Raw genomic sequence first — 27183 nt, 5'->3', positions numbered from 1 at the left:
GTAAATAAATTGAGCCATTCACTGTATTGTTTTAGGCTTAACTTTCTTCATGTTTGGCTTTAAATGGCTTATTGAAGCTAAAATTATTCAGTGAAGAGAGATACATGTTTTCAGTATTATTGTTTGATTAATATTCCCATTTACCAATTTTTGAAACAATATTTTTGAAAGAGGTATTTTATTGCAGCAACAGTAAAACTATGAAATATATTAAAATAATATTTTAAAATAAGTAATTTAATCATACAATGGCAAAGCTGACTTTTCAGCAGCCGTTCATCTAGTCTTCAGTGTCAGTAATCCTTCAGAAATCAGTTGTGCTGCTTAATATTTTTGCGGAAACCCTGATAATATTTTAAGGATTCTTTGATGAATAGAAGTACAAAAGAAAAGCATTTATTTGAAAATTAAACCTACCTTTTCAAACATTGTAAATGTTTTAATGTCAATTTAATGCACTCTGAACAAAAGTATTAATTTCTTTAAATTAAAACGAAAAAAATGTGCTAACCCCTAACTGTTGAACTGTATGTAATCTAAAATAGTCTGGTATATGACATATCTTTTTGTTTTACTCCAGTGTTGGTTCTTGAAGCTGGTGGTTAATAGTTTATTAAAGCCTTTACTAGCTTTAGGAGAGCATGTGTCATGTATGTGCTCCTCGTGGGTGTACTACAGTTTAACAAAAATCATTGGATGCCATTTTGTCAATCTAAAATCCAAAATGCGTTTCATACCTTATGTTAGATGGAAATTAAATATACTGTAAGTATATTTAGAGAATAAAAAAACACCTATCCATCCACAAGAAAGAGCAAGCAGTCAAAGAGTGCAAAGTTAAGCAAAATATATCAGAGCCCCAGATGGTGTGGACTGTTCAAGCTGGTTCTGTTTACAGTTTTGGCTCAGTACTGACTTCATATCAGTGACAGCAGGGCTCAGACACATTCTTGGTTTAACTGCGCTGTGTGAAATTCCAAATGTCACATGACACATTTGACTAAGCACCCACACGTTCATACAACGGGTTTGAGGTGTACAACTGTGATCAATCAGCAGAGGGGCTGCAGTACCTTATTGAGGTAATGTTCATTCATAGCCTTAGCAATGTGTCTGATCTCACAGCGCTGGTCGGCCTCTCTTTTCCTCTCGTTTAATTTTTCGGCAAGCGTTTCCAGTTCAGTGAGAGCCATCTGAAGCGGAAGACGATCGGGATGGCCCACTGGTGTGTTTTTTAACATGTCCTACAAAGAGACGCAGAAAATGTTATAGTAGCCTGTGAAAATTACAACAAAAGAAAAATGGAGAGAATGAAAACATAATCGTTAATGAAAACCTAATTGTCAATTAAACTTTTGCCTTTTATTCGAGATCATGAACTACATGTAAGTGACTGATGTGATGTGGATGAGAAAGAAAGAGGCGCCCTCTTCAGGAGATGTTAAGACATTTTTTTGCAACGAGTGTTCTGGAGCACATGTATTTTCTCAATATTAACAGTACTGAAAGAGCGTGTGAGGTAAGACGCACTTGCAGCAGCAGTATAAACTGAGGGAACCGTTGAATAGGCTTCATCATCAGTCCATAGAGGGTCAGATGGTCTTTGTTAGTCTCCTGACGGTGCTGTGAACATAACATAAACAACATGAATAATCTTGGAGCTTCTTCTGCTCACCAAAGCTGCACATATTTGATCAAAAATACAGTAAAAGCTTTAATTTAGAAATATTGTGAATTATTCTTATTCTTGTTATTAATTAAAATAACTGCTTTTCTATTTGAATGCATTTCAAAATGTAATTTATTCCTGTGATGCAAAGCTGAATTTTCATCGTCATTACTCCAGTCTTCAGTCACATGATCCTTCAGAAATCATTATAATATGCTTTATTTGTTGCCGAAGTAACATTTCTTATTATTATCAATTGTGAAAACACTTGTGCTGCTTAATATATTTGTGGGAAACGTAAAGCATTTTTTCAGGATTCTTTGATGAATTAAAAGTTCTTTATTACATTTTTTGTAACAATGTTAATGCCTTTAATATCACTTCTGATCAATTTAATGCATCCTTGTCAAATTTTTACATTTTGATCACACTGATTATTGTTTAAAGGAACAATATTACATTCACACTGAGTAATTATTATTTTTGCAATCCAGTCATACACTGCCGGGACCCACTTTTGATGAGCATTTGACCTGAATGTGTAAATTCACCATTGATCATCATCATATTTTGCCACCATATTTGGCTGATATTGGATTTTTATTTTAATTCTGCCTGTTTTAGGATTTAGATCATCGTCTAAATAAGGTTTAAGACTTATTATTGTGATTTACATTACAGAAAAGTGCAAAACTGTTTGACAAGTAACTACTGCACCACAGGAACAATCTGGACTCTTTAGGGATGTCTAACCTTGAGGAAGTCGAGGAAACAGGGCTTAGATGCACACGCCTTCCGCACCACTCCCATCGCCAAGCTGAAGTTATTCACATACTCACTGTAAGCGTCCAACACCATAGACTTGGAAAACTGCAGAATAGACAGAGGTGACGGCACAAAGATAAGAGTGGAAACCATGATACTTTTTAATGGGATAATTTCTCTCATGAACTATAGGTTTTTACACACATAACCTCACAGCAGATGGTTAAAGATGGAGAAGGTTTGTACATGTAAAAAACATAATTCAAGACTTTAGAGGCATGATGTTCATGCAGTTGTTTTTTTTGCTTAATAATAGACGTATTAAAACTCTTAAACTAAAAAAAAAAACAAAGTTATAGAATTTTCAAGATGATCAGTGCTGTGTATGTCCTCCCACAACAAACCAATTAAATCATATAATCAGATTTCTCACCGACGCTACAAACACATCTCCGATCATCTCCAGCTCATCCCAGTCAGACACACGACTGGCCAGCGCCATCTGGAACAGGGCATGGCACTGCAAGATCTCCCGAATCCGATAAAACACCACCTTAAGCTTGCGGTCGCTCAGTAACCGAGGCTCAATCTCTGCCAGTGGTTTTTCATATTGCTGTTATGTGCAAAGACAAAAAATAAATGTACATTATTGGATGATGAATATGGGCAGACAGTCAAATGACAAAAGGTTTTAAATTATAATGCATTTAAAAACAAATTCTCCACTACAATGTAAACCAGCACAGGTAAAACAGACAAAAATAGTAAACCTCTAAAATTCTCTTCAGAGCTTCCAGATAGTTCTTCTCACTCTCTAGAATCATCTCCAGAATGAATCTCCTCATCACCTGTTCATGCACACACAAAAACAATATATAAGGGCACTTCTGTCACACTCAGAAAATGTATGAACGTCTGCAAATTAAATAACAAAACATTAAAACCTAATAGCTTTTTAAAAAAAAAGAAATATTGCACAAACACGTTTTAAGCAAAAGGATTATTTCATTCACTACTGATAGGGTCTGTAAGATGTCTTTAATGTTTTGCAAAGAATCTGCATTTATTTGAGCAAAAATACTATTTTGAAATGTTATTACAATCTAAAATAGGTGTTTTCTGTTTTAATACATTTTAAAATGTAATTTATTCCTGTGATGGAAAAGCCAAATTTTTAGCAGCCATTACTCCAATATGCTGATTTGGTGCTTAAGAAACATTTCTTAATATTATCAATGTTGAAAACAGTGCAGCTTAATATTTCTGTGGAAATGTGAAATGTGATATTTTGTTCAGGATTATCTGAAAAAATAGAAAGAATGGCATTTATTTGAAACGGAAATCTTTTATAATAATGTAAAAGTCGTTACTGTCACTTCTGATCAATTGAATGCATCCTTGTTGAATAAAAAGTATTAATAGTAAATTAAATCCTTACTGACACCAAACTTTTGTGTACGTAGTATCACACACACAGACACACAGGAACACGCACACACACACGCAAAACACTTTTAAGTTAAGGTAAAAAGTACCTGGTGTTGAGAAAGCCCATCAGGTGCGGGTCTTAGCACTGGGTCAACATTAAAACACTCCACCTCGATGAACAGATCTGACTCTTCATCAAAACAGCCGGGTTTCTTCTCTGAGGAAAGAATGATGGATTCATTAAATAAATTAAACAGAAGAGGCATATTAATCAAGATGACAATCCTCAGTGAATTCATTACATTGGAGGTTGTACTATTTGTGCTCTTACCATAACAGAGAGATCTGGTGCGGATGAAAGATCGTCCCTTTCTCACCGCGGCTTTGGTTTTTTGCAGACCATCTTTAGTTCCATCTTTAGCTGCTTTTACAAGCCGCTGCATCTGTAGCACATGCAACATCATTCAGGAGTGAGCTCACAAAATCTGTGCAGAAAAATGTACACAGTGTAATGTTTATTGAATAAGATGGTGGTTTCGTGTAGGAAACCCGGACACTAAAGCGGAGTAACTCTTTAGTGAATTCACCCCTGAGATTTCATATCAATTTGATAGGAATTAACAAGATGAACCCATCACCATGAAGAAGAACTATCCAACTTGAACATAGGATCTCAAAAAACAACAAAAAAACATGCATCCTAACTAAATTATGTTGTGAATGAACATACAATGAAAAGATCGACACAGACACCACATGGGTAAAATGAGAGATGAGGGAACATGAAGTCTGATGGATAAATAAGAGAAACAACAACTGCAGCTCCACAACTGCAAATCTGTGCATGCAGAACTCAACAGGTTTTTCTGATTCAAAGTCCCTTTATTCAAATATTTAATAAATGCTGTACCCTGCGGTGGCAGTCACTGAGGGGGGAAAAAATCATACACCAACAATTTTAAACACAGAATGAAATGCGAAGCCACACATGAAGTGAGGATGAATGAGGTCAAAATGTGTACAACATTCACTCTTCACAGATGACAACAGCTATATCTATGGAGATGCAAACAGATGTTTAGTGGGGATGACGGAGGTCAGAAGAAGCCCACCACCAGCAATAGCACAGAAGAAAGAGCACCTCTAGAGACGTCAGGCTAACATACACGCTCTTGTTCTTTTACCTTCTGCTCGTGTTTGTGTTTGAGCTGCTGTAGCTCTACTGTTCCCACTGTGTTTGCCATGAGATCTCGCATCTTTCTCTCATAGTGCTCTTTCAAACGCGTCAGATCTTCAGACAGCTGAACAGGGGGCAGAGAACGAATTACTGCATAGCTCTATCATTCCCTTGTCTTATTTAGAAACTCACTCCGTTAATATTCTTAATGTCTATGTGGCATGCTGTTGTTTACCACACAAAATAACAGGGGTGCACTTGCACATCCATAATATTTCAATAATAATATGACAATTATTTCTATTATGATTCCCCCCCTCCTGTTATGGGCAATGACCAACATTAAAATACTATTAAAAACACTACCATAAACAAACAAATAAAATAAATAAATAAACATAAAAATAATCAAAGTAATTCTGAAATAAATGTTAAAAAAACTATGTATTTTAAGTAGTGCTTTCAAATCGATTAATCCTGATTAATAGCATCACGTATATATATTATATATTTGTGTGTGCATGCTTGTCTGTGTATGTACATATACACACATGCTATATATATATATATATACACAGGTCCTTCTCAAAAAATTAGCATATTGTGATAAAGTTCATTATTTTCCATAATGTAATGATAAAAATTAAACTTTCATATATTTTAGATTCATTGCACACCAACTGAAATATTTCAGGTCTTTTATTGTTTTAATACTGATGATTTTGGCATACAGCTCATGAAAACCCAAAATTCCTATCTCAAAAAATAAGCATATCATGAAAAGGGTCTCTAAACGAGCTATTAACCTAATCATCTGAATCAACTAATTAACTCTAAACACCTGCAAAAGAGGCTTTTAAAAACTCCCAGCCTGTTTCATTACTCAAAGCCGCAATCATGGGTAAGACTGCCGACCTGACTGCTGTCCAGAAGGCCATCATTGACACCCTCAAGCAAGAGGGTAAGACACAGAAAGAAATTTCTGAACAAAAAGGCTGTTCCCAGAGTGCTGTATCAAGGCACCTCAGTGGGAAGTCTGTGGGAAGGAAAAAGTGTGGCAAAAAACGCTGCACAACGAGAAGAGGTGACCGGACCCTGAGGAAGATTGTGGAGAAGGACCGATTCCAGACCTTGGGGGACCTGCGGAAGCAGTGGACTGAGTCTGGAGTAGAAACATCCAGAGCCACCGTGCACAGGCGTGAGCAGGAAATGGGCTACAGGTGCCGCATTCCCCAGGTCAAGCCACTTTTGAACCAGAAACAGCGGCAGAAGTGCCTGACCTGGGCTACAGATAAGCAGCACTGGAGTACCCACAGTCAGTGATGGTCTGGGGTGCCATGTTAGCTGCTGGTGTTGGTACACTGTGTTTTATCAAGGGCAGGGTCAATGCAGCTAGCTATCAGGAGATTTTGGAGCACTTCATGCTTCCATCTGCTGAAAAGCTTTATGGAGATGAAGATTTCATTTTTCAGCACGACCTGCCACCTACTCACAGTGCCAAAACCACTGGTAAATGGTTTACTGACCATGGTATTACTGTGCTCAATTGGCCTGCCAACTCTCCTGACCTGAACCCCATAGAGAATCTGTGAGATATTGTGAAGAGAAAGTTGAGAGACGCAAGACACAACACTCTGGATGATCTTAAGGCCGCTATCGAAGCATCCTGGGCCTCAATAACACCTCAGCAGTTCCACAGGCTGATTGCCTCCATTCCACGCCGCATTTTCTTTCTGTGTCTTACCCTCTTGCTTGAGGGTGTCAATGATGGCCTTCTGGACAGCAGTCAGGTCGGCAGTCTTACCCATGATTGCGGTTTTGAGTAATGAAACAGGCTGGGAGTTTTTAAAAGCCTCAGGAATCTTTTGCAGGTGTTTAGAGTTAATTAGTTGATTCAGATGATCAGGTTAATAGCTCGTTTAGAGAACCTTTTCATGATATGCTAATTTTTTGAGATAGGAATTTTGGGTTTTCATGAGCTGTATGCCAAAATCATCAGTATTAAAACAATAAAAGACCTGAAATATTTAAGTTGGTGTGCAATGAATCTAATATATATGAAAGTTTAATTTTTATCATTACATTATGGAAAATAATGAACTTTATCACAATATGCTAATTTTTTGAGAAGGACCTGTATGTATGTATGTATATATATATATATATATATATATATACAGTATATATATGTATACATATACACACACACATTTGCAAACATAAATAGGTGTACACACACACATATATATTATAGAATCAAAAACTTTTGTTAGCTTAAATTATTAACTATTAATCGAACTGACAGAGCATTCATTTTAAGAAATATTAAGTATAAAATTGTGAAATAAGACCAAACTATTGTTGGTTGCAAACCATGGCATGTCAGACATATGATTCATAAATATTTCATACGATTATAAATATTAAAATCTGGGCGCTTCCTAACAATGAATCTTAGACCTTACACACACGCACACACTCTTACAAATCCCTCTCTCAAAAAAGGTTTTAAATGATCTGACTCTAAATTTGTTCTGCCAGTTCAAAAATAAACCAATTCCCTGGCCAGACTTTGAAATAAACACATACACACACACACTCACTCAAATAAACCACATCTATAAAATCAGCGCCTACACATACAAACAAAACCAAAAGCATTATGGGCAGATTAAATACTTTTCTCATTGTTTTTAAATATTAGTGTGGGCAAATGTTAAAAAAAAACAATGATCCAGACATCAGATCTGACTACACTGACACAATGTTCACGAATCAGCTGCATTTTATACAACAGAGAAAAAAAGAAGAAGAGAGAAAGAATGAGAGTGAGACAGTAGTAGTGTAAATACACACATGCGTTTTCTTGCTGGGTGCACGGCCCCTGACGAAGGCATCTGGGAGACCGTTCTCTCCATGTCCGTTCTCTGTGTCACTGGCTTCCTCATAGCTCTCAAACTCACTGGAGCTCCAGCCGTTGTCCAGCGAGCTGCTGCCGCCCTCCTCCCCGAACTCAACATCATCATAGATCATCTCATCTGGGTCTAACATGCAAACAGTTTTCACATTTTACAAAAAAACAGTCCAAATTCATTCACTCATGACTGTCATCATCAGCCATAACAGCAGAGCTGTCAGTCACATGACACTGTCTTATTGCTGAGAGGGCAAATTTTACTCTCAGTTTTCATTTCTCTCACATTTCCATAGCCAGTATGCAGGGGTGGGGGATTTACAGATACAATTCTGGATCTATCAACTAATCTGAATTTGAATAAGAATATGCAGGCCAAAACAGATACAAAAACTGTATATGCTAAGTGGTGTGGAATCACAACATGAACGTATAGTATACAAGTAATATCATTTAGTGAGTACCAGGAACATAAAATCAGTAAACTATTATCTTACAGTAATATATATATATATATATATATATATATATATATATATATATATACACACACACACACACACACACACACACCTATTAGGCTGTACATGTACTGCATTTTGGCTGTTGGCTGATTAATAAATATCTTAACAGACATGAACAAATGCATCACACAGTAAGTTAAGATAAAGAAAATGACCAGATACTAAACCTGTAGTGGATCCAGAGTTTTCTCCCGGTACATCATCATAAATCACTTCATCTGGACCTAAAACAACAAGAAATATGCAAACAAACACACATGGCTTACTATTTCATTTGTGCAAGCCAGCCAAAACAGCGCAGTGGGCATTAATATGCGTCAATGAATCCACTGAAAAAGGCTGAGCGGTTCTTCAGAGAGAAGGAAGGAAATGTCTAAGATTCTCTACAGAAACAGGAAACACAGCTGAACAAGGCAAACAAGTGTTCATTCATACATTCACAATCTAAATCCAAGCATTTTATCAGCCTAGCAAAATGCTAAGTACTTACTCTCCATCCAGGCTGTGTTTGCTGGGTCTGATACCCACTTAGTAAGAGCATCTTCCTCTCTGATGACTGGACACTCTTCACTAAAAACACTGGACAAAACATTTGGAATTGGTATATACACAAACTTCCCTTCAAATTTCTATATTTGTTTGCATTGCAGTATTGACAACAACAACAACACACAAATACAGAAAAAAAGTAGTACATATATGAGATGTTTCATACAGCATAAGGACAGTAATAGGCATCAGACATCTAAGTAAAGCAGTACTACACTGCATCTGAGCAGTCTCACTCACCTGTCCACTGGAGTATTTCCAGCTCCCACCACAGTCACTGCAGGACACATCAAAACAGGGTATGTATTAACAGAGACGCACAGATAAACATTCAACTGTGTCTCAAAAATGGTCCAATCGGATCAAGTTTACAGCTTGAAAAACATTATACCACAAGGGGATAGTAATGCGTCACTGGGACTCTCCTATAAAATTCAAGCCAATACTTGTTTTTATCCCTCTCATCTCTACCTACACTACCAGTTTGGACACACTTGCCTGAATATATTCTCATAACTCTAAAAACTTTAAAACTAAAGAGTAAAGCTTAAATGGTTAGAATTATAATGATCAATTGTGCATAAATATGAATTTAAATTTGTAATCAAACACACACACACACACACACTATATTGTATATACATTATATACAGTGTGTGTAATAAAAAAAATAAAAAAAAATAAAAAATTATATATATATATATATATATATATATATATATATATATAACTACCCAGAATGTAAATATGAGCAAAGAGTGGCTACTCTGAAGAACAATAAAATATAGGATTTGATTTAGATTTATTAACCATTTTTACTGCATAATGTCCATACTTCCACTTTTTGAAATACACTACTTTTGAAACACTAAAATATACAATTACTTTGCTTTAACTAAATACACTACTACATTGCTTTAACGAAGCTGCTAGTTTAAAATCGGTCTCCAAAACCAGATACTAAATATGATGTCTGCCAAGAATGGTTTTGTTAAATATGTATACATTTGAGAATGGCTTTCCAACTGTTCGCTTATTATGCTACTGAGGTTCGTTTATCATAATAGAGGTTCACGGACCTAGCAAGCTTTGTGACGTTGGACTGTATATATACACATTTGGCACTGCACTACTTTATTCATCATCATTTAATTTGAGATCGCACATGTAGAAGTTTAGTTAACATTCAGGCCACTTTAGAGAAAAAACAGGAAACCTCATCACAGCCAAAGCCACAGCTAAATTTATCCCAACTTCCTCATGGCAAAACTTCAGAAAAAGAAGAGACAGAGAGCATGAAACAAGACGGAAAGTGAAAAGAGAGAGGATATGCATGGTGAGTGAACCCCTATTCCAACCAGACCAGGAGAGAGAATAAATGAAAGGGTAACAGATGATAATAATCTCTCTTTTTACCATCTTCATCCATAGAGAAGTGTCGGATGATAACTGGGGTTGTGTAGGTTGGTCGGATCACCGGCACATTTGAGGGCGTTGCATAACCACAAGGCACTGGCACTGAATACCCAGAGGGCAATCCCGGGCTACTGGGTACATCCTGAATGTCTCTTTCACTCTCATTGGCTGGGGGAGAGGAGGGAGGGCCGTTCTGCTCTGACAGCAGCTGCTGATGGATAGGGGCGATGTCAATCACAGAGTAGGGGCTGACTTTGGGATTTGAGGTGGACACAGAGGTGGGAACCACACCGGCACCTCTGCTCTCTATTGATCAGAAAGTACAGGGACCTGTCAGGAAAGTTTGAAGGAAAGCAGGAGATAGAAATCTCACGTGTTGTTTGTTTAGACTTTAAGCAGCTATTCTAGTGAATTATCTTTGTCCTATTATCTTAGGTGGGAAGGATTCATGATACAAATAAATAACTCAAGATTATATCTACATCAACAGTCAGAAAGAAAGAAAAAGACTGAAGGAAAGAAAGATACAGATGTAACCTCAGAAACCGTGCAAGCATTTACAAAACAAATAGCAATTTGATGCAATTGGCGGCCACCCAAATGGCTGTAGATTTGATTTCCAGTCAGTAATACACATAGACATCATTGTAGAGGGCAATCAATAACTGTACACAATATACTTTTTTTTATGATGATTCAATTTTCCAGACAGACAAATATGTTGATCGCCTTGTGAGGAACTCTTCTCATTAAAAAAACAACATATTTTCATGTAAAGAAAACCCATTTATACTGTGTGAGAAAAATATTGTTTAATATTTTGAGGAAGATAAAATAAAATAATTGTTTCCAAAATTAAATAATTGTTATCTTATTAAAGCAAATTGTTAAATATGCTATCTGGAAAATTAGTTCTTTTTTGAAGCGTATCTGAGGTAAAACGTATCACTTTTTTTTTTTAGATAAAAACGAGAGGTGATTGTATGGTGCCTTACAGACGTACAACATTTGGACAATATGTATTGTCAATTAAGGGGTCAGAGATCTGGAACAAGTTACCGGCTGCGGTGAGAGAATGTTCGACTTACCCCAGCTTTAAGAAACAACTCAAAGAATGGCTCAAGACAAATCAAAATTTTGTGACCACTAACAGACTTTGTTGTATTTTATGTGTATGGGTTTGTTCACGGTTGTATTGTTTAAGTATATGTATGTATACCATACCAGATTCAGCACTTTACTGCATTAAATAGCACTTTAACAATAAAAATGTACTTCATGTACATAGAATAGCACTTTATTGTGTATGTGTATATGTGTGTGTCTGCCGTACTAGATGCAGCACCCTCCAGCTCTCAAACAAAATTAAACTAAACATTATTTCATAGAATGGCACTTTACTGCATAAACAGCACCTTAAATTACATAATTCCTGTCTGCTAACTGTGGTGTCTTTTATAATATGTTGTTGAAAATTGTGGCGTCTTTTAAATCGTGTTGTATCGTATTCAATTTCAATGTTTAGCTGTGTTACTTTGTACTGTGATGACCTGACGGGGGACTGCAGATGTAAAATAGCCTTTGGACTAATTCTGGCATATTTACATTGCTGAAAAGCTAAGATGTCCATTAATATGCACTGTCCCTTTTAAATAAATAAATTAATTTAAAAATCCTGATTTTAGTATCCACTGTACACTCACCGTCCTGCTCTCTGTAAGCAGCAGTTCCTGTAGCGCCCTCTAGTGTAGGTGGAGGGTCTCTGTCCTGGCCTTCTGCTGCATTGTGACAGAGCTCTATGGGAGGAGGAGGTAGATCACCCTGTGATTCATGAGCCAAAGGGCTGTTATTAGTGAGGCAGTTCTGGGGTGGAGGGGGCAGATCAGCCTCTGCTGTGAGTAAGTTCTCTGGGTTTGGACTTGTTCCATTCACGGGTGCGTCACTGGCTGCTGATGAGCAGGGTGGAGGCACGGAGATTCCCTCAGGCTCAGGGGGTGGCCGATCCGCCTCGGGGGCTTCATCACTACTGCTGTCAAACTCAAACCTCTCACCTTCATCTACGTCATCCAACACTAGAGAGAGACAGAGAGACAGATACATGAGATATATATATATAAAAAAAAAATGTTTCTTAAACATTTTACAACAATGCATGTTTTTATTAGTGTATTATATATGATTTCTTTTTTAATATTTCGTAATAGAAATACTTTATTATCTAAAATATATTATACACTCTGAACTTGTCGTCCAATGAAAATATGTACTTTTGCACATTTCTACTAGGAGAGCACCACTAAAACAGACAAATGATAAGTTAGAAATGGCCCATGAAAGTCTGTGAATGGAGTATTTTGTGGTTGGGGTTTGTTCCCACCCTCCTCTTTGCCCACCCAGGGTTCACAGAAACGCAAACTCTAATTTTAGGGTATGTACAAGAACCCTCTGCTCAAACTGGCTCTCAAAGTCAAAGTTATACATGGCATAAAGTTATAGAAAAATAAGGGAACAGAGAAGAAGAAGAAGAAGAAGAAGAAAAAAATCAAACACCAAAACCGACTACAGGAAGCACATTTAACTAAAAGGAAATGGGGTCAAAACATCACACTGCTTATTTTCCAAAGTTTTGAAGTGCTAAAAAGAAAACATGTCTACTGGGAGCAGAGGACAAAAGACAGAGAAAAAAAAGTAAAATATAAATGCAATGATCAAACAAGTCTTACTCATGTGGTTTGGTTTGTACATTACAGGCTGGCTATGACAAAAAAGGAAATGCTAACACTAAATTTAAAGAAGGGGTGTCCAAACTTGGTCCTGGGGGGCTACTGTCCTGCAGAGTTTAGCTCCAACACCTGCCTGGTGTGTCTAGTATGTCTATAGACCTTGATTATCTGATTCAGGTGTGTTTAAATGGCGTTGGAGCTGAACTCTGCAGGACAGTGGCCCTCCAGGAGCAGGATTGGACAGCCCTGATTTAAAGGGATAGTTCATCAAAAAATGGACCCTCATGTCATTCCAAACCTATATGATTTACTTTCTTTATTTTAAAATGACTTAGTCTTTGGAGGTCCCATACGCTTGCATTAAATGGACTCACAAAGTTGAAGCCAAAAAAAATCTTTGTTTGTGTTCATCTGAAGAAAGAAAGAAAGAAAGTCATACACATCTGGAACGACATGAGGGTAATCAAATGATGAGAGAATTTTCATTTTTGGGTGGAGTATCCCATTAAATCATGGTCTGTTCTATTGATTAACTATTGATTTGGTAGTTGAATTAACTACTTTTAGGATACTTTCATAGTACTTCTGTTCCCTTTTAAGCTTTTAAAACTTAGTTAATTTTAGTTAATTGTTAACACTATAATTCTTGTCCTTTCGTGTAAGATAAAAAAGTCACAGGTTTGGAACGACATGGAACAGAGCAAATGGCTGAATTTTAATTTCTGTGTGAATGGTCTCTTTAAGGAAACTGAGGTTGTTTTTTTCCTTCTGTCTTTAATGATCCTACATCAGAAACTCATTGGCAGCTTTACAGTATAGATGAAAGATGTGCAAGGTAGAAAGAAGGGAGGGCTGATGAATAAGAGAAGAGACCGGGAGGGAGTCCTTTACGGGGTGAGGCTATTATGAAGCAAACACTTGGCAGTTCATGGATTCTCTTGACCCAGTGACTCACTCTTCAGAAATGTGAGTAATGTGAGAGTTCTTTTCCTCCATTCAGCTCCGGACCCCCGTCCAATCGCAGCCTCCCTCACGGGGCTGAAGCACACACAGTGACCATTTATACTACACTACAGTAATTAAGCCTGTTACCATTTATTTACAAAACAAGACTATATCCGGACAGTAAGATCTCTAAACCACTGAAATTCATTACATGGAGTCTTAAATAATGTTTGTTTTTCCTTTAACAGGGATAATGTGAGGAGTGGTAAAACTGAAAGACTCTGGAACGCTGCCCAGGAAACCATGTTTCCGCTGACGGAAACAGTTATCTCTTAAAGTCGATAAATCCACCATGGCACGCTGGTAAGAATTTGCTCACTGGAATAGCAGAGATTCCAAACATAGTGAAAACATGCCGTCCTCCCACTTCAGGCTGCAAAGTCCAAAAACAACCGACAGACCAATTTCCTCCGCTGACTTCCAGAAGCAAAGCATTTCTCATTCTAAGCCACTTAAAGCCAGGTGAACACGTCTCGCTTTATTGCCATCTCCTGAGATAAACTTTGTGGAGCACAATTTGTGAATACATTCTCTTTCCATAATGCAATAAAACATGGGTGGGGTGGGGGGTATAATAATTTACAACATTATTTTACATTAGTTATTGCTCTTTATAATGTCATTTCAGGAGTTATCTCAACTTGTTCGGCTCTCTAAGGAGTTTCATTTCAACATTTATGTTGTTTAAAGTATTACATTTTACATTATAACATTGTATTGTTGTATACACTACCATTCAAAAGTCTGGTGTCAGTCATTTTTTAAGAAATTACTTTTACTTAGCAATGACACATTAAATTGATCAAAAGTGACATTAAAGACATTTATAATGTACCAAAATATTTATATATTTAAAATAAATGTCGTTCTATTGAACTTTCTATTCATCAAAGAATTCTGGAGAAAAAAAATTGTCATGTCATAGACAAAAAACAATTATTATCAATTCAACATTGATAATAATATTAAATGTTTCTTGAGCACCAAATCAGCATATTAGAATGATTTTTGAGCAATCATGTGACACTGATAGAAACAAAAGTTTAATCTGGTTTAATTCTACACAATATCCTAAAAACAAAAAATGTTGTGAAAATGCACACTGGCTTCAACTCAGGATCTCACGGGAATCATATCGTACAATCTGACAAGCAACAATTTTAAAGGACAAAAAAAACTACAGTGTGAACCCATCTTAAAGTAGTTTGGTTTACCACTGTTACTTGTTGACAGATGAGATGTCATCTTCATTCAGTGTGAGTTAGTAGGAGCGCCGTCCCTGCATGCCTTACAGCTACACATGACAGTCGGCATGCAAACAAAAACAATCTCCATGTACCCATTAACATGACATTCAGTAACGTGAATGAACAATTTACAACGAAACAATCTGACTCCATGTTAAAACAGCATCAAAACTATGACCTCTGACCCCCAAGTATCACTCATTACAGTACGATGATGAGCGCCTGGTGAGGGAGTACAGGTCAGAGCAGGCCACATTTTTAAATCCCTGAGAAGAAAGGTGAAAGGTTAAGAATTTAGGAAAGGGGGAGGGACTTCAGATGAGTTAGTTTTCTTCTTTTGGACTTAAAGGGATAGTTCACCCCAAATGAAAATTCTATCATTAATTACTCACCCTCATGTCGTTCCAAACTCAAAAGACCTTCGGTCCTGTTCGGAACATAAATTAAGATATTTTTGATGGAATCTGAGAGCTTTCTGAGCCCTCCATAAACAGCAACTCAACAGACACTTTCAAGGCACTTTAAAGACATCGTTAAAATAGTCCATGTGACTACAGTGGTTTAACCTTAATGTTATGAAGCGACGAGAATACTTTTTGTGTGCGAAAAACAAACAAAAATAACTTTATTGAAGAATTTCTTCTCTTCTTTTCATCAGTCTCCTACACTGTTGACGCAGTAAACACTGCACCGCTTCCGGTTTCTACGTCAGAACACAGACTTTGTATTGGCCAGCTCCTGTGTCAGCATCACACGCATGTGTTATGGTGCTCATGTGAACAGCGTCGGCCAATTGGCGTCGGCATTCTGACGTAGAACCCAGAAGCGCTGCACTCTGGTTACAACGTAAACAGCGTAGGAGACTGACACAGAAGAGAAGAAATTCTTCAATGGAGTTGTTATTTTTGTTTGTTTTTGCATATTCTCGAGATTGAACCACTGGAGTCACATGGACTATTTTAACAATGTCTTTACTACCTTTCTGGGCCTTGAAAGTGGTCGTTGCGTTGCTGTCTATGCAGCGCTCAGAAAGCTCTCGGATTTCATCATAAATATCTTCATTTGTGTTCTGTACATGAACAAAGGTCTTACGAGTCTGGAAAGACATGAGGGCGAGTAATTAATGACAGAATTTTCATTTTTGGGTGAACTAGACTTTTAACTGTGTAATGGGAAAAAACCCACTAGTTTGAGAAAGAATCACTGAGGCATGAACAGAGAGATTTGAAAGTTGCTTTATCAGCTCTCAGTGTTAATGAATGGAGTAAGAGAGAGATAAAGCACGAGAGAGTTTCCGTATATTCGCAAACATGACTGACGGTGAATATTCATGCAGTAAGAGCTTTAAAATAATGTGGAATGTGTGCAGTTTTAGTTTAAACTTTAACATTAGCTTATCGACTCCAATGGGTCTCATTCCTTGCAATGCAGATTATTCATTTGCTGTTTTGGAAAAGATCTGCTGACAAAAATTAACATTTTATGGTTAAAGAGCTTAAGGTTTTAAACTGCTATACTGAATAGCGGCAGACAGATAAAGCCTATCAGATTTTACGGAAATATTGGCTTTCTTAATTTATCGATAGACAGCGCTGAGAATGCCAGTGCCGTAGTGCAGACGCACAGGACCTCCATTCTCTTCCTATAAAATATTAGAGAAAACTTTAAAAAAATAGAGAAAATAAATGGTCTCATACTTTCTCATATACTGTCGGCATTAAGCAAATAAGATTTTTTTATCATTTAAACAAGTCTTTAAAGACCGAATACATATTTAGTTAATTCATTTATTCATTTTCTTTTTTTAGTAAATGTAAATAATTTAAATTCAAAGTTTAAAATCAAACTTCCTCACACCAATGTGTGTAGAGTAGACTATTGCACAACGAAAATTACCTCATAGAATCATAGTGTACAAGTTGTGAATAGGTATTTACGAAGACATACAGAAGCAAATGACAATCATTTTTCAACAATCCCTTTAATTACAGCACTTCTTTAATTAGTTAAACTAATATTCCAGTCTTCTGTCATTCTCTCTGCATCAAGACACAGCCTTTGTTTTCTGGCTGCTTTTTTCACCTCCCCTGCATTCGTTCTGGCGTTCCTCCGCTCTTCAACCCACACGCTCCTTAGTGGCTGAGCCATGGAATGTGTTTACACTGTTCATTCTCTTCTCCTCTCCTCTCTACCCTTCAGGCTCTTATAAGCATGATATTCCTGTGCATTCGACACAGTGAGAGTGAATATGACCATGATACTCGTCAGTAAAACCCCTGCTGCTTTTAGAGGCTTTGACAAAAATTGGCATTCACATTTTTGTGCCAGAAACACACTGTCCTCTTGTCAAAGTAAACAGTCTGTGTGCTGAGAGCTGTGAGAGGACGGATCTGCTTACGGTCTGGTGGTGGAGGGGGGAAATCCTCCACGTCCATGCTGAACACGCTTTTCTGAAGAACACACTGATGATCAGGGAGAGATCCTTCACCAACTCTAACAAACCTACAGGAACAGAGACAGCGGTTAGCCACAGAGACAGAGTTCACCCACACAAACACACACAAGAATGACCTCACAGCTTAAAGCAATAGCTCATCCAAAATTACAATTATGCTATTATTTACACATCCTCCTCATGTTTGTTTCAAACTTATATGATGTTGTATTTTCCAGGAACACAAAAGTTAAATTTTTAAAACAATCATTATGCAGCTCTTTGCATACAATGGCAGTTCATTGTGATGATCAGGGGCCATCAAGCTCCAAAAGGTCTGAAAAAGCACCATAAAAGTTGATCATATGATTTCTTTGAATATTTTAATTTATATAAACATTGTCAACGGGGAATCATTCACTAATAATTGCGTACACTATTTGCATTTGTACGCACATTTGAACTTCTCACGAAAACTCTCTGCCTAATTCACATGAATTTGTTCTTAAAGAGATAGTTCACCCAAAAATGATGGGTGAACTGACTGTAAGTTTGTATTTGTTTTTGAGTGCAATGCCCAGATCAAAATCCAATTAACAAGAGATAGACTGAACCAAGTAACACCGATAATCTGTTACACTTGGGATGTACGTCACAATACGGAAGAAAATATCTGCCCTTACTTCCATTTCACTGCAATTTTAAGGTTTTCTTTTTAATAATTTCCTTCTTTTAAAGAGTCTTTTTTCTTCATTGTGATATCAGGACACTTTTACTTTCATGACATTTTATGCCTCCCAAAAATATCAAAATAAATTTGAATTAAAAAAATTACAAACATTTAAATAAACAATAAAAGACTCATCCTGACACAGAAACAATGGGTCAACCAATGGTGTCAGTTGGGGGCGGGACTATCTGTTTTACTAAACAATTACTTAAACCCTAAGCAGAGTGTTTGGGGAAACTAGAATGGAATTTTTTTTCATTTTTTGCACAATTACAGACACATCAGCTTTAAATTTCAAAGTTAACAAAAACTCAGCTTTAAGTTTATAAATACAAAATTAGCATACCTACCAAATTTAAATAGTTTTATTAAATGAATTTGATCTTAACTGTGCTGATAACTCGGAGCAAATCATCTTAATCTCACAATTCACCAAGCCATCACATCTGCTCTGACTTACCTCAGTCCTATTCAACCCTGATGACTCTCATAATCTCCCAGAAACCTTCAGTACACAATCACTGAGAAATGAATCTGGCCTCTGTTTGTTCATTTTGCACTACACCACCAGAACATAGTGGGCTAAAACGTTCTCCCCACCCTGTCAGCAAGCGACACTGTATGTCAAAGTCAGATATGTAATCAAGTGTTACATGACATTGGAGTGGCAGTTCGTCACTGTTGGCCCACTTATTACATCCAAACTGGAAACGCACGCACATGTACAGACATGAGTGACTCCGGACAATATGTGACAGGGAGCGCTCTCGCTCGCTCTCTCTCTCTCTCTCTCTCTCTCTCTCTCTCTCTCTGTCTCACACACACACACACACACACACACACACACACAACAGTGCTTTCCTCTCAGCTTTGTTTTCAGACGAGGGTCAGTGGAACAGTGAAGTTATTCTGTGGAATAGAGGAGTTTCTCATGAGGCTCATATGTGTCCGACACTGAAGGTCAGCGAGAGAGACGAGGCGGACTGACTGACGCACAACTCTTCACACACAATAAGATCCTGGCACACACACGCAAGCTGTTCTCTCAATCACAGTACTTTCTACACGTAACGACTCACGAGTCACTAACAAACATGACGAGAAGAAAATCTGTTTTGCTGACAGCCATTGATATCATTTTGAATGACAGCAAAACTACAAGTGACAGCCCAAATTGTTTAGCACCATTGGATTCAGGAGTATTTTTTCCCCAATCAATTACGAAATAAAAACGAAAATTTATGTAAACAAACATGTATATATTAAATATATTGTAATGCATCTAATTGAAGTTTGATTAATTGACCAAAAATGACAGTAAAGACTTTTCCTAACTTTCTGTTCCTCTAAGAATCCTGCATGGAGAAAAAAAGTACCACAGTTTCACACAAAAAACAAGCAAAACTATTTCAACGTTGATATTAAGAGGAATTCTTATTCTTGAGCAAATCAGCATATTAGAATGATTTCTGAAGAATCATGTGACACTGAAGACTGTAATGATGCTGAAAATTCAGCTATGCAATCATACATTTTTTATATTACTGTATGCTGCCTTGAGCATAAAAGACGACTTCTTACCTACCAACTTCGATCGTTATTACACAAACACACTAAAAGAAATACAGTGGCATATACCTTGAATTAAACTCAGAACTCATTGTAATCAATGTTATGAAAGTCATTTTCTCAGTGGAGAGGATGAATGACATTTTTTACTTCCAAAACTTGTGCACTATAACAGCAGATCCTCATGACACAGTCAATGAGCGGGGAAAAAAGCCAGGATGGTGACTGCTTGTTTAGTCTACACACTCTTTGAGGCTTATCTTTTTCTCTCACCCCACAGACTCCAAATGCCATAACAACTAAGAAAAGAGATAAGATGTCTGCCTAACTTTGAGTGGGAAAATCAGACAGACAAGAAAAAATTATTCTGCTTGTTATTCTGCTTGTTAACTTGTTAGCTCTGTGTTACTCTGTAGTGTAAAAAATGTGTCCTCGATGTCAAATACTTCTATATGACTAAACTTATCTTTATAGACATTTGGGAATGTCTTCTTGAAAAAAAAAAAAAATCTAAATAAGGAAAAACAATAAAAAAAATTAATTGAACTTTTTTTTTAATAGTGACAGGTAGGGCTTTTTTAATAGTGAACTGTAGTGTTTATAATTGTATTGCCTTCTTATTAAAACTATAGGAATGTATAGTATAATATAACGTAATCATAATATGACTACATAAATGCGTGTGAAACAATTCTTGATCAACTGTATTTTGAGGGAAGAGAGCAAACACACACAGACACACACAAACTGGGTTTTCATGTTTTAAACATATATAAACATATTTATTTTCATACAGTACAAACTGTATATTCTATTCCCTAACCCTAAACACAACCCTCACAGAAAACGGTCTGCATTTTTAAATAAAAAATAACATTTAGTATTTATAAGCTGTTTTCCTCATAGGGAGCAAACAATTTCTCCAAGGTCAAAAAATTTCAGATATTACGCCCCACAACACAGGGTTTACCTGGACGACACACACAACCAAAAGGAAACAGAGCTATGACAGAATGTGTGAAGCTGGAAATAACACACCTGTGAAGAACAACACAAAAATCAGAGCCGTGTGTGCAGAAACACTAATTTATGGATCAACTGTAACAAAGCACATTTGCCTTTAGAGCATTACGACACCATGACAATATATCACTTAAATGACAGGTAGTTAACAAGAGGGAGCTTTAAATGACAAGTTTCAGAAGTCTGTGGCTTAGGAAAAGGCTGCGATGGGAGATAAATTCAATACTACATGACAGTCTCAAGCTTTATTTCTCTGTTCTGATGACACAACAGACAGTCAAATTTGCAGACCACACTACTAAACAAACTCACAACCACACCACTGGTGTGAAAATATAGACACTCAAACCGTGTTCATTATAGGAATCATAAGGATATTTTAATTACAATTATATTAATTTGTCTAAATTAATTAATTATTTTTAATTAATTATTTGTCTAAAAATTAATTAATTAATTATATTAAATTGTCTTAATTTTTACTTTAAATATTACCCTGAAAATCAAATGTTTTTTTTTTTACAAAACGCATAAGAAGATCAATTGTGTTTACTGGGCTTGTGCAATGTGCATGAAACATCCAGAGAGTTGGGAGTGTCAGCAATGACCATGATGAGCTGATCAATGTTTAGTTTGAGCTTGACTTCAGGGTGTGTAATTGTGCTGGGCAAGGGAAAAAAACCTGCTGTTGAAATGTGGCTTCAGGGCTTCTACCAGTCTGCTGCTTCCTGTATCACTTCAGACATGTCTGAGAGTAGGAATTCAGTTTGCTAGTGTAATCGAACCACTTCTGCAGTATCAAAAAAAATGTAGGGCGGGATGTAGTTCAACCCATCAATTGTTGATTGGACAGACAGATCAAAATCAGAGCAGAGAGAAGTCTGTCATTTCACCGAAAGATCCAGTTATGAAGTTATTGAGAAAAAAATATTATTATGGCTTGTTGGAGCCTTGTGGTGCTTCGGCCGACCTGAGTTTAAGTCCCGACTCGAGGTCTTTTCCCAATCCTGTTCCCCTCTCTCCTCCCATTGCTTCTATCCAATAAAGGAAAAAGGCCAAAAATAAATAAATAAACAAAAATTACGGGATCAAAAAATAAATAAAAAAAGGAAACATACACGGATGAATTGTAAACAATAAGATCAAAAACATGCATGTAGAAAATAGGGTGAATTTCCATTTCATGTGTACTTTAAGGAAGGACTGCTAATGGTATGTAAACATCTCACATAACACATTATCACAATAAATGCCTTAAAGTCTTACCATTAAGTCTGCAAAGATGTCTAGACTGCTGTTCAAGGTCAAAAGTTTAATTCACAGTTAGAATTCCTGACAAAAGTACACTTTACAAACCACTAGCCTAAATAATGACCTGGAAGAGCAAACGCCACATGCCATCCATCCATTTTCTCCTATAAACCAGGTTGAAATGTGTTAAATATGGACCTGTAAAGCAAACTCTGAGACCTCAAGCAAACACACCCAATGAGAACACACACACAAAAGCCCAGTATAAATCCTGCTGGGTTAGACATTAAAGACAGAGGATGAGGAGGTGAGAATTTAAAGGGATAGTTCATCCAAAGACTTTCATTCTATTGACAAAAAAACAACAACAACAAAACTAAGAAACTTTTCTAAAGGCTGGGGCTGTTTCTTAATTCAGGGCTGTTTTGGGCTCCACTGACTGTCATATATATATATATATATATATATATATATATATATATATATTTTTTTTTTTTTTTAATCTTCAAAATATCTTCAAAATATCCACAAAAGAAAGAAAGTCATACAAGTTTGGAATAACATGAGAGTGAGTAAATGATGATAGAACTTTTATTTTTGAGAACTATCCCTTTGAAAGTTTCAGAGAAGGCAAGTCCATAGTGTTTAACCGAATGAACTTTGAGAAGCTGCATCACTCCTGGCATGTTTGGCATCTCTGTGGATTCTCAGCGGATTTCAGTAATCCTTCACAGAACACACAAACTCATAGATAGACACGGGAGATCTAACAATTAACAAACATGGATCCCAAGTGTACTGCATGACCACAATGTTAGATCACCCAAAATAACACCATCTGCCCTGTCTCTGTTAGCACAATAAAACAACGCAATGAGTATGAAGCAAACTAAGAGTTTTTTTCATCTAACTTCTGTCTCCTTCTCCCACTGTTTCAGGTCCGCCATCATAAATTCCATTTCCTTGCAGATTCCTGAAGGAAAGCCGTGCCACTTCACACTGAATCACAGATATTTAATGCCATTCATTCCTTAAGAGCACACTTGTATATCAACCTCTGCACATGTGTAAGCAATATTAGAAAACAACTCAAAGAAATGTTGATTGGCTGCAAACAAATGTTCGTTTGGATGTGGATTGAACCAATGTTCAGCAAGCTTGAAAACAAAGCTTGTAATCCACAGTCTTTATTTACGGAGCAGATCACTGTGGGAGGAGAAGCCCCGTGCTCCAGTGGTGTTGCTATTTGCTAAGCAAATTGCCTGCAATCTGAGCAAATCCTGTCCTCTCCTGCGCTCTGATGCAAAGTGAGTCGGACAAGCATGGAGCCAAACAATGCAGTCGCACATGAAAGGGCTCTTCCCCCGTATCACACACACTCATCTAGGAAAAGGCCAGAGGGCCTCGGATTCCTGAAAGTACTGCAGCTCCCAGGGAAGGAAATGATGTCGTAAAACTGGGGGGAAGTGGAAAAGTTCGACTAATTAAAAAGAGCATTCCTTAAATGTTTCCAAACATTTGATCCATGTTTAATGGGAGGTAACTGAATGACACTGTGTGCATGAGAGCTCAGATCTTTAGAAAGGCCATTTACTTGGGAACTGTTCGGCAACCTTCTTTTCAACAGGCACGCAGAAGAGTGTATCCTTCAGCTCTATCACAGAATGACTATATTTTGAAGGACGAACACTTCCAAAAATGTCAAGAATGAGTAGTCAACTGATTTTATGGTTTCATACCTAAGGACGCTATGATAAGCATAGTGGTATTAATTGTTATTTTTGGAACAGTAAATTGATTGTAGTATTCTAGCTGGGTTTTTGAGCAATTCATTTACACAATTTTTCCAGATTTTTTCCAATTATTTCTTTGAAAGTACCATGCACTCAGTAAGTTTTGTCTACATTTGACAAGTTCTAATTTATCTCAGTAGCAGCACCCATTAGTGTACAGTAGATGCATCTGTGTGTGTACTTACTGCTGCTGGTTTGCATCAACGCCGAGGCGATATTTTTTAAATATTGTTTCATTTCATCTGTATTTTCTTCTTTACTGCACACATCCATATACTAATAGATGTCATTGGTTTCTAACAGATTTGTATATGGTTTGTTTGAAATTCTTTCATCGGTCCAGGATGTGTCTTGTTTGGACATTTGGACTCATTCTGTTCAAATGACACTATGAAGTAAATATAGGAGTATTATTTCTGACATTCAGTCAATTACATGACAGGACGGGTTACTGTGTGTTTTGTCAACATTTTGGGGACCAACTTAGGAGGGGACCCCCTCCATTCAAAATAAAACAACTTTTTCTAGAAGAATGATATGATTGGAGTCTTCATCAAACATGAGTGTAAATCATATTAGTCACATTACTCAAAAGTTTGGTTAATTTTTTTTTATTTCTTCGTATGACAAAAGTTCTAATAAGTTAAAGAAAATGGAGTGCACCTTTAAATCACCACAGCGAGCCATTACTATTTACTAACTGGAACGCTTCCTAATCATTAAGAATCCAAGACCACATTAGAAAGATTTTTCCCCCTCACTTTTCCAGGCTTGTAAATAACAATTTTATAATTCACTGATATTTCCAAGACATCTTTGAACATGCATCAATGTACAACACGTTTTAGATTAGATTGCTCGATGTAACAGGCGGTTCTTATGAAAGCTCGATGTTTACTAATACTGAATTGTATAGATTTTAATAAAATCTAACATGAATGTGCGGAGTTGTCACTTGCCACGTAAAGCGGAATCCAACAGGAAAAGCGCAGCCGCCCCATCAAGCGCAGATGTTGAACACTACATCATCTCGGTTTATGTTATTAAAAAGATCTTATCACTGCGACAGCGCTCAGACAATACGCTTCATTGCAGGGTGAAATCTGCACCAAGGTAAATCAATACCACGCTGAACATACGCGCGTTACAAATGACAAACTTATTGCACACATAACAGACTTTCAGTGGAAGTGTGTGAAAATATCACACGCATGCTTTATCTAGGCTACTCACCATCGTTCTGGATCTGTGAAGTAAATTAAGTTTAAATCCCGTGTATGGTGCGCAACACCGGTTAGTTGCAGAAAAGAGTCAACTTCATAAATATTCACTGTATCATTTTTAAAGACACCGACAGTAGGCAACTTTTCCACTGCTTTTCCCAAACGGGAGCCAGCCACTCCATGTCTTCATCCTCCACGCCGTCCTCATTGGTGGAGCCTTTTGTTGCCCGGTCTCTCATTGGTTTCAAGAGACGTCAGTCGAATTTCTTGCGTTAGGCCGTGTGGATGGACACACGCGTTTTTGTGTGTCACGTGATGCGTTTGAACTGAACCGCTCCGCTGCACCTTCTGCTTCACTCACACCCAGACTCACACATTAATTAGAATAAATAAATGAATGCATTTGCTGAGAAAAAATCTTACAATGCGTGTTGTAATAAATAGGTGAAATAAACACAGATTAAATGCAGGATCACCACATTTCACATAATTACTTCTTTTCCTAGCGCCTAATGAAAGAAATAGGCTAATAATCATATCATGATTATTTTGAAGTAGGTTGTGCTATTAAAAACGACTCTAAATACAAAACACACAGAGTTTTTTAATTCAGTAGTATAGGACTACTATATTATTCGGTTATCTTGCTCTTTTCGAAATCACACAATTGTTTTAATCATTTGTTGGCAAAAATATATTTCTTGCTATTAGATCCCTCTCACAAATGTTCAAAGTTACATAAATACAGTTTGGCAAATATTTTGCAGTGTTTTTGCGGTGCTGTAGGCTACTGCATCCTAGTGGTCACACAGAAATTCGTTGAATGCTTTCAAACTTTAGTTAGTGCCGAGTTGGGATCAGTGTTTACCATTCATCATACCCTTATTTTTACGTTAAATTTTGCATTAAATTGCTTTTCCTAATTCGGTATTGTTTCCCATATAAGCCTATTTGTTGACCAGTCCAGCTGGCCTTTTTTAATTTCAATTTGTGTGGGGGATTACATTTCTGAATTAAATGAAATAATAATAATAATAATAATAATATTAATAAATGTAGTAAATAACAATAATCGTTTGAACAAAACGAACAACTTGAAAGTTTTAAAAATGAACAGCTTTCTATCCGGTGACGTCATCACATGTTACGCACTCTCCTCGTTATAGTGTAGAGGTATTTTGTTTTTTTCCCTCACTTTTTAACAACTTTGCTCTATGTTTTAGCAGAAGTATCCTGCTCATTTAAATCTGTCCCCCTCAGATGTTTTGACACAAGTAGCCGAATTAAAGGGATAGGCCTAGTTCACCCAAATGAAAATTCTGTCATCATAGGCTACTCACCCTCAAGTTGTTCCAAACCTGTATAATGTCTTTGTTCTGCTGCACACAGATGAATATATTTTGAAGAATGTTTGTAACCAAACTGTTGTGGGGCACTATTATTTTTAATAGTAAAGGGTAACCAAACCCTTGATAGTTTTGGGTAACCAGACCTCTTTGGTTACCCATTCTTATTTTGTGTTCAGCAGAAGAAAGAAACTCACAGGTTTGGAACAACATGAGGGTGAGTAAATTATGACAGAATTTTCTTTCTTTTTTGGGGTGATTTTAATTTTAAACAGGACATTGACCCTGAAATGCATGAAGTGAGGAAAATGACAAGAGTTTGCTAGTTTTCATAAGGTCATAAAATTGTCATAACTATTTTACACAAACCTTTGATGAATATTATACACTACAGCCA

At 36.8% G+C, this 27183-nt stretch overlaps 1 protein-coding gene across 4 annotated transcripts in view; it reads right to left on the bottom strand.

Annotated features, from left to right (window-relative positions):
- arhgef10 (Rho guanine nucleotide exchange factor (GEF) 10) overlaps nt 1–25652 on the bottom strand; it is a 51136-nt gene extending 25484 nt beyond the window's left edge. The window contains exons 1-16 of one of the 4 annotated variants that reach the window (XM_077239545.1): nt 25451–25652; nt 17816–17919; nt 12146–12514; nt 10443–10748; nt 9267–9303; nt 8968–9056; nt 8645–8701; nt 7896–8083; nt 5047–5163; nt 4194–4305; nt 3970–4079; nt 3205–3282; nt 2868–3047; nt 2423–2539; nt 1531–1623; nt 1074–1244 (exon numbers count right to left, since the gene is read on the bottom strand). In XM_077239545.1, the coding sequence (XP_077095660.1) occupies nt 1074–1244; nt 1531–1623; nt 2423–2539; nt 2868–3047; nt 3205–3282; nt 3970–4079; nt 4194–4305; nt 5047–5163; nt 7896–8083; nt 8645–8701; nt 8968–9056; nt 9267–9303; nt 10443–10748; nt 12146–12514; nt 17816–17852 (2061 nt within the window). In that variant the 5' untranslated portion in view covers nt 17853–17919; nt 25451–25652. Of the gene's footprint in view, nt 1–1073; nt 1245–1530; nt 1624–2422; nt 2540–2867; nt 3048–3204; nt 3283–3969; nt 4080–4193; nt 4306–5046; nt 5164–7895; nt 8084–8644; nt 8702–8967; nt 9057–9266; nt 9304–10442; nt 10749–12145; nt 12515–17815; nt 17920–19041; nt 19335–25450 lie in introns of those variants that run through there. The other 3 variants (XM_077239546.1, XM_077239548.1, XM_077239549.1) reach the window with 3 other exon arrangements.
- Nucleotides 25653–27183: the final 1531 nt, after the last annotated feature.

This window comes from Siphateles boraxobius, unplaced genomic scaffold, assembly GCF_051911475.1.
Source record: "Siphateles boraxobius isolate OS27281-9 unplaced genomic scaffold, OSU_SipBor_1 22, whole genome shotgun sequence".
Lineage (NCBI taxonomy): Eukaryota > Metazoa > Chordata > Actinopteri > Cypriniformes > Leuciscidae > Siphateles > Siphateles boraxobius.
Note: the sequence above shows the minus strand (reverse complement) of the source record. Positions and strands in the feature narration are given on the sequence as shown.